This window comes from Diceros bicornis, chromosome 14 (assembly GCF_020826845.1).
Source record: "Diceros bicornis minor isolate mBicDic1 chromosome 14, mDicBic1.mat.cur, whole genome shotgun sequence".
In the NCBI taxonomy this organism is placed as follows: Eukaryota; Metazoa; Chordata; class Mammalia; order Perissodactyla; family Rhinocerotidae; genus Diceros; species Diceros bicornis.
Window position 1 is genome coordinate 55,732,422 of NC_080753.1, and position 9,084 is coordinate 55,741,505.

The window sequence follows — 9,084 nt, forward strand, 5'->3', positions numbered from 1 at the left end:
CAGCTACAGCAAAAGCCCCGGGAGCAGAGGCCCGGAGAGGGCTGGCCCCAAGCTAGTCGGCGTGGGCGCAGTTACTCAGACAGGCGCCCGCGGCGACCGAGGGTCCTACGGGTGGGTCCCGCTCTGTCCGGGAATTGGGCGTTAGCTCTCCCGAGACTTTGCTGGAAAGTCCTGATTTCAAAAGCCTGCATCTAACCCCAATCTGAAACTGCGCGGCGAGGTTACAGGGAAAAAAAGAAAAAAAAAAAAGATTTTTAACTAAAATGAGACATTCCAACCTCCCCAACCCCTCCTTCGCCCCTTGACATCTTGTCTTCAGTTTCCAGTCATCCCAAGGGCTCACGTCTAGCTTCCCCTGCGTTCCTAGTTCTTTCTGGAAGGGGGTGACCGGCCCTGCTGATGCCTGGAGCTTGGGAGCCGGCGAGGGAGCGAGGAAAGGCGGGGCAGGAGGAGGTGTGTCTTTATAAACGCTGCGGTCTGAGTGGAGATCTTTCAGGACCGTGGCCGAGAACAGGGCTCGGCCTGAGTCCTTAACTCCTTCTGGAGTTCTAACTAATTATTCTCTCTCTCTGTCTCTGTCTCTGTCTCTGTCTCTCTCTCTCCACTTTCTTTTTAAAGAGGAAAAAAATCACCCTGTAGACCTCTAGGTTTTTTCTTCTTCTGTCTTCCAGGATCCTTGGCGGAGAGCGCGAGCGAGGTGGGGCAGATGCCGGCGGAAGCGGGGCGCAAGGCGGACTGTGCGTGCTCCTACGGGATGAAGCTTAGTTGGGACATCAACGACCCGCAGATGCCTCAGGTGCGTGAAACCGGCGTGCGCGCGCCCGGCACTGTCCATCCAAAGAAGGGCGATGGCATTCAAGTTCTTGCAGAGACTATGGACAGGCTTCCCCACTTCCCCTTCTACAAACACAAACACACGTTGCTGAGAGCCCTCAAATGTAAAGGGACTCCACAAATGGCAGAGTTGGGTTTAGAGATGTGTATTCTCTCGGCTCTTTCCTTGCGCTGGTCTGAAAACACACCGACAGCAGCAGGAACTATCAGGCTCCGAGTTCCCCGTCGTCTGGCGGGAGCAGGACGCCTCGTCCCTCACTCTCTTTTAACCAAGGTAGAAATCAGGTGATTCTCTCCTTATCCGTTCTTTGAAATCCATGAGAAAGGTAGGGGAAAATCTCCAGGAATGTAGATACCACTGCTTCTCACGCAGCAAAGCTGAGATAGGACTGTAAATCGCAGTGACCCGAATCTTAAACAAACAGCACGGCTTGCGCAATTTAATCAGACGCCCACGGCTGCCTGGATGAAGCGCGGCTCCTAGAAGGCTCCACAGTCGTGCTAACCAGACCGTACGTACCCAGAGAGCCTCTGGAATCCGGATTTTGGATGTAATTTCTGAACTTACTTCTCTAAAGACAAGGAAATCGCCGTCCTTTTAGGATGATTTTGTTTTGTTTTGTTTTGTTTTAATGGAACAAAGTGGTTTAGAACCAAGTCCAGGGAATGAGCAGGGCACTTTGGTCATACTGGTTTGGGGCAAAAACTGAGAAGTGACTTGACAGTCCTGGGTGTAGGCGGCGGGAGAGTGGGCGTGGCCTCTCTACATTTGCAAAGGTGGACTTCCGGCCACGTTGTGGCACAGGGATGAGACTTGGCATTTATTCAGCATCTGCCATGTGCCATATGGATGCCAGACAGATAGCAGTTCATTAGCAAGGTTGTGTAGCCTCTCAAAGAGACCAGGGCCTTTTAAAATGTACATATTTGTATTAAGTTTGTTTGTTTTCAAGTCTGCCTACTTTAGAGTCACACTGTGTCATTTTTGTGCAAGTGGGCCACAGTACAGCAAGGTCTACTCCTCCTCGCTGACTTCAGTCCACATAAATCGTCATGGGAAAAAACCTAAATCTTGCATTTTAGAAAAGAGCCACATCCAAATAATGGACAGATGGCTCCTCTCTCAAGCATTTTCTAGGCTTCCATGCAAATGTGAGTTATTTTTCCTTCAGGAGACTGGTTCTGAAGCAGAGAGTGTGTGCAACATCTTGAGGGGCAGGTGCACTGGAATAGGGAAAGGGAACTGGGGAAACAGGCTCCTTGTCCTGCTCTGGCTAACTGAAGCAGAAAAGCTGTACTGGCTCTTTGACCTTGAGAGAGTTCCTGAATTTGCCTTAGTCTCGGGATGCTCACCTGTCATCAAGTGGTGGAACTAGATAACAATCTTAAACTCTCAGCCAGGTCTCCTGTCGCGTTTGGTGTGGGCATGCTCGTCTGTGTGTGTGTGCTCACATGTGCCATCACACGAGAGCAAATGAAACCTGCACCTGGAGTCCTCCATGCTTGTTTTGATTTAAATATACAGTCTCTGTGGCTTCATTTTTAGTGTCACTACTTTGGTAGCTGATGTGAGACATGGGGGCCTAGTCTGTACCCTTACAGGGGAGCGTGAAAGGAATACTCTCTTCTGGAAAATTGTCTATTTGTTACTAAAGTCCTTAAATTGAAATGTTCACTTTAAAAACAAAGATATTTGCATTTAATGTAAACTTAGAGTTAATAGTACGTTATTGTATATTTCATTTGTGACTTACCTTGTCAGCATATTAATTTATGTCAATTATAATATTTCCAAGAAAAGATAAATAGTGCCTACTAGTAATAATAATGATTTTACCAAGATCCCTGTGGTTTTGGAAACAAAATTGCCCATTTACCTATTACTGTTGAAATGTACAATACTAATGATGTACACAGGTCTGAATTGTCCAACTGAGAATAGTTTTGCTTTGCAAATGTTGGATTGCATTTTCCTGGGGTGGGGGGTGGGGGAGAAGTTGCAAATGGCTTATCACTGTGAAAATACTCTGCTGAGCCTCTCTCTTACCAGTAACGCCAGTGGGGCCTGGCTGCCCCAGATCTTCTGTCTCAGTCCCAGCTATGCCACTATAGAAAGTTATCTAACTTCCACTTCCTTATCTATTAAATAAGAGTAAGGATGCCCATCATGCAAGGATGTTGTGAGGATTATAGATACTGCATAATATGGCTTTGTGGGCCACACTGTCTCTGTCTCAAATATTCAATTCTGTATTGTAGTGTGAAAACAGCCATGGACAATATGTAGATGGACGTACGAGGCCGTGTCCCAATGCAACTTTATTTATGGATGCTGAAATTTGAATTTTATATAATTTTCAGGTCACAACATATCATTCTTTTGATTTTTTTCCCCCTAAACATTAAAAAATATAAAAATCGTTCTTAGCTCGTGGGCTGTACTAAAACAAGTGGCCGGCTGAATTTGGTGCACAGTCCCTAGTTTGCCGACCCCTGCCCTAGAGAGTACCTGGTAAAGAGTAAGTGTTCGGTAAAGGGTAATTTTGTATTAAACTTATATATAAGAAAGACATTGCAGTATAAATAATGCATAATATGGACAAAGACCACCAAACGTGAATAGTAAGGCAGCGCTTACTATTGTTATTTCAGCCACATGGCTCTTTGTTGAGCAGAATGACAATCCATGTTGCTCTGAGGAGAGGTCGGTGCTCAGTGGCCTCCACCCAATGCTCCGTTTACCTTGATGGGTAGGCCCTGCATCCAGATGCCCTGGTAACCTTGGATAGCTAAGCTGGGAGGAGCGAGGGAAACTGTTCTGCCTCTCTGATTCCTTGCTCTGGGTATCACTGCTGATGTGACTGACAGGTTTGGGATAGAACCAAGAGCTTTTGAAGGAAAAGCACAGGATGGAAGTAAAGGTATTTACTCAGGTTCAGTCGCATGTCAGTGATAGAGCATTCCCAACACTTTTTGCCCTGGCGCTTTGATACTTAATTTGAAAATGTTTTCAACATTTAAACGTACCAAGAAGTAGTATAACATGGTGGTAAGGAGAACAACTCTGGAGTCAAACTGCTAGGGCTCAAATCCTACAGCCAGGTCTTACTAGCTGTGTGACCTTGGGCAAGTCAGTTAACCTCTCTGGCCTCCCTTTCCTATTTGGTAAAATGGAGTAATAACAGTACTTATTGTGTGTGTGTGTTATGAAGTATAGGTGAATGATAAATGTACAGTATTTAGAAGATAAGCACCATATACATATCGATTATTAGCTAGTTGTCAGAAAGGCTATACATAGATAGGATGAGTGCCACCTTGTGGTACCATAGGTTCTGAGTTTCACAACATTTCTGGATCGAAAAAGAACCAATTTGTATTCTAATGCGCTTGGGGAAAATTAAAAGCGTGCCGTGTCGGGTTTGGGCTTGATAACCTTGCCGGCTCTCCCTTTTGTGCGCCCTTCCAGGAGCCAGCCCATTTTGACCACTTCTGTGAGTGGCCCGACGGCTACGTGCGCTTCATCTACCGCAGCGACGAGAAGAAGGCGCAGCGCCACCTGAGCGGCTGGGCCATGCGCAACACCAACAACCACAACGGCCACATCCTCAAGAAGTCGTGCCTGGGCGTGGTGGTGTGCGCGCGGGCCTGCGTCCTGCCCGACGGCTCCCGCCTGCGGCTGCGGCCCGCCATCTGCGACAAGGCGCGGCTGAAGCAGCAGAGTGAGCGCGGGGCCGGGGTGGGGGTGGCCTTGCAGTCAAGAGTTCCCTATTCCCAACTAATTTCCCTTCTTCCTTCAAAAAGATCTGGGGTCGGCGTTGTTTCTAATATTTCTCCCCTCTGGCTTTGCAGAGAAAGCATGCCCCAGCTGCCAAGCTACTTTGGAACTGATTCCCTGTCGAGGGCACAGCGGGTACCCTGTAACCAACTTCTGGCGGCTTGAGGGCAATGCGATATTTTTCCAGGTAGGTGGGAGGACACCACAGCTTGTGATGGATATTTTCATCCGGCGTAGGGACCAAACCACCTGCCGTGTGCCTTAGGAACTCGGGACCAAACCAAAGACAGCTCTGGTGGCCAGAAAGAGATGCTGGGGCTCCCAGGGCCTTCCCAGGCTCCTGGGAATTAGCTCACCTACACTGTGCTCTAAGGGCCGGAGAGTGAACCCAGTTACAGTGACAGCTGTTTTCATATGGTGAAGGGACTGTCAGGTAATCTTTTAAGATGTTTATTATTGATGCTGTTTTATTAGTTCAAGAATTTTTCCCCTGTCATTTTGAAACAAACAAACAAACAACTTGGGATCTCGGGAAAGACATAATCAATTTTTGACCAACATTGCCAGCTTCCTTCAGAGGAACACGTATATGTTTCGTTTTTGTATTAATGCAGGCCAAAGGAGTTCATGATCACCCAAGACCAGAGAGTAAATCAGAGACGGAAGCTAGAAGAAGTGCCATCAAGAGGCAAATGACCTCTTTTTACCAATCCCAGAAAAAAAGAATTCTCGAACTGGAGGTAATGGGGAGCTGACATTATACTCTGGTCTGTGTTCATTTTCATTGCAAAATACGCTGAGAATTATGTGAAATATGAATGTCATACACTAATTAGAAAGGTTTGATTTTATGTGAAAATTATATATCTCTAACAAAATGTTATTGAATCAACATTTTGGATAGAATTTCTAAGCCCTTATTCTTACAAAAAAGCAAACTATCTCTGCAGTCAATGATATAGCGAGGATGTGTGCTGACATCCTGATACAAGGCAATTATCCAGTGGTCATAAAGAAAGAAATATGTGCGTACCTACAGTGAGTGAAGGGTGCATCCTTGAGAGGGTCTTTTACATTATTTACATAGAACAGATAAAATTTCTTGGGCAACTTGATCCAGTTTGGCTTTTCAACCAAAGTATGCCAAGTAGGCAGAGTGTTAGTCTGAGGATAAGAGAAACTGACATTGTTTAAGCACTTTCTATGTGCCAGACACGTGGGGCCTGAGTTTCACACAAGAAATGGTCACAAAAGCCTCAGGAGGAGGTTTCTACCATTGAGCCCCATTTTTGAATGAGGAATATGAGGCTCAGAGACGTTAAGTAACTTGTTCAATTCATGAGGGACAGAGTCAGGATTTGAAAGCCAGGTCTGTGTTGGGCTCCTGAGTCTCTGCTATTATGAACATAGTATTGGGGGACCATCTGCCACTCAGACCTGCCCTGCCTGGCTGCCATGGACCCTCCTCATTCAGCATCAGGGAATTCATGCCTGAGCAAACTCAAGCTAAGCAACCCCTGGACCACGTGCCCAAATTATGTACCTGAGCAGGGCAGTGCCCATAACACAGAACTCACCAACGGGAAGTTTGTTTTTATTTGGTTGGTTGGCTACTCTTACAGGTGAGGGCACCAGTGCAATTTACATTTTTATTTACAGATAAAAATTTATATCATTTTTTAGGCAGGAGAGAGTCAAGACAACAGTGGACATTTCAACAGCATACCTCCCCTGGAGAATCCAGAAGAGTTTGATATAATTGCTGACTCTGGCTTCCCTGTTCCAGAGCAGACTTACTTTTCCTTTCCAAACTCTGATGCTTACAAAGCCGCCTGTGACCTAGGCACCTTTCAGGGAGACATGGTGCCACCCTTACAGAAATATCCAAACCCAAGGGTCTACTTGCCTAGGCCACCCTGCAGCTATGAATTGGCAGGCCCTGCTTATACAAATTCGAGCCCATATCCCACCCTTTATAAAGATTCCAGCAATTTCCCTAATGACACAGATTGGGTTCATCTGAGTGCGTTACATTATAATGTCAACTCATACAGCAGCTTCGAGAGAAGCTTTGATTTCAGCAGTAAACAACATGGCTGGAAACCAGCTCTTGGAAAACCTGGCCTTGGGGAGAGGACTGACCATGGACAGTTCCAGGCCATGGCCACTCGCCCTTATTATAACCCCGAGCTTCCCTGCAGGTACCTCACGTCTCCCCCACCAGGTGCCCCAGCCCTACAGACCGTGATCACCACCACCACCAAAGTGTCCTACCAGGCCTACCAGCCCCCTGCTCTGAAATACTGCGACAACGTGCGGGAAGTTAGCCTATCGAGCTGTAACTACGCTTCTGAAAACACCCCAATGTCCCTCTATCCGGAAGTGTTGGACCTTCCAGCTGCAGTTGCTAGGGCAGCCTCTCCAGCAGGGTCACTGCCTTTGAAAATTCCAGGAGACTGCAGGGCCATCAGACCCAATTTGGCTTTTCCTCAAGAGTCAGCTCCCTCCAGGACAGATGGAGCAGAGACTTGGGAAGTGTGTCCATCTGGACTGGAGTCTGCCATCAGTTATGCAGATAGAGTTAGTCCGTTCTTTAGCTGTGACAATGAAGACTTTTGAACAACACTCCTGGGCATGACATAATACTGGTGTCCATGCAGGCAGCGAAACATGGAATGGCAACTATCTCTTGTTGAGTTGGAGATTCATCTCATATGCAAAGATATATATATACACACATATACGTATATAAAAAATAGTAAAAATGTTGATCAGTTGAGGAAATTATGGGTTGGAAATGTTTAGATAGTATAGGGAAATTTCACACAGCATTTTAAAACCCACTACAGTACAGAGAATTAGGTCTGGAATGTGGCTGTCCCAAACCAACAAATAAGCGGACTGGAGACCATGAAGATTAACGAGCTAAGTCCATTTAACTTGTTAGCTGGAGCAGAAGTCAAGAATCCTCGTTCTCATTCTAAGCCTTTTCCTATTAGACCATATTAGGGAATTTCACAAATCTTTATTTGGTCCTTAGAAGTTATCAAAATAGCCTCAGGAAGAAATCTTTACAAGCTTGTCTCCTGAGTCATTTTATAAGATTTTTATCTAGCGTTTACAACTTGTTAAAATAGCTTCAGGAAGTAATTTTGATCATTTTATGTCCAAAGTATATAATCTACAGCTTTTTAAAAAATCTGCAATATTGGAATGACAACAGGCAATTGTTTTTAAGGGAATTTTGTTTTCCAGTATCAGCTGAATACCTTTTCTTAACATTGACGAATGTTTTCATAAGAGATAGCCCAACAATGATGATGTGTACATAATGGATTATTATTGTACTAACATATATTTTGTCTAAGTTTCAAAATTAGAATTGAGATGTTTTATTCAAATATAGCTTTACTGTTCCTTTGTTGCTCCTCATAAAAGTAGTTGATAATGTTGATCAATTGAATGTAATAAAGACATTTGAAGGTAATGTAGCTGATGCTTGGGTTATTTCAACATAGAAATAGGAAAAAAATATCGTTCGTATCATGACCTGGGAAACAGTTGTTATAATAAATTAAAACATGTTAGTTTATTTAACAGTTTTGTACTTTATTTTAGAAAGAACTATTTGCTGTACTAATAACGGAAAACCTCTTCAAAACGTTGGGTGTGCACAGACACAGACACTTTTGCATAGCTCCCAAGACTAAGTGAAAATATTCAGTTTTCAAACAAAAATAAACTACATAAATAAATTTTTGAGAATGAAAGGGGAGAAGTACTATCCTCAAATTTGCATAGAATACCCAATTTGCATTACTAAATTGCAGTCATGTCATTTTAAATCACTGAGGGTTATATGTTGCTCACCTGATTCCTAAAGCCCTAATACCCTGTTGTAATAAATACGTGCAGGACTGATCACAAGACTAAATAAATATGAGTACATTCCTATGGTTCCCTCGCCAGCTTTTTCTCAAGGGCAAGGATGCCTAGTACACTTATGGACTACTTGTTTTTTAGACTTCCTTTGCCAAAACTCACAGCTTCTAATAATATCTAACATTTATGTAGCACTTGCATGGGCCAGACGCTGTTCTAAGCCCGGAATATGTATGTATTTATTTAACCCTGAGAGAGGTGAAATGCTGCAGTAAGTGGCAGAGCTGGGATTTGAATTCAGGTCATCTCCACGGTCTATGCTCTTAACCACCACATTACATTAGCTTTGATTATATTCATTTATCAATGAAATTCTATTTGTTTTTAACAAGTGTTGTACTCAGCATGGAGTAGCGAGGAGTTTTGTTACTTCTAAGTATTTATGTCTTAACATGGAACCCGAGGCAGGACAGTTAGAGAGGGCATGGATGGGAGTGAACAGACTTGGGGTGGAGGCCCTGAGGTGAGCATTCCTAAAATGTGGTATAAGGGTGCCCCGGGTTACAGGGTGATTCTAGAGAGTCTACAAA

General features: G+C 44.5%; 1 protein-coding gene across 1 annotated transcript; it reads left to right on the top strand.

Annotated features, from left to right (window-relative positions):
- The first annotated feature begins 706 nt into the window (after nt 1-706).
- GCM2 (glial cells missing transcription factor 2) lies at nt 707-7,231 on the top strand. Its single transcript, XM_058554039.1, has 5 exons — nt 707-796; nt 4,304-4,556; nt 4,687-4,799; nt 5,227-5,352; nt 6,296-7,231. Exons 1-5 carry the CDS (start codon nt 707-709, stop codon nt 7,229-7,231), a joined length of 1,518 nt encoding a protein of 505 aa, XP_058410022.1.
- Nucleotides 7,232-9,084: the final 1,853 nt, after the last annotated feature.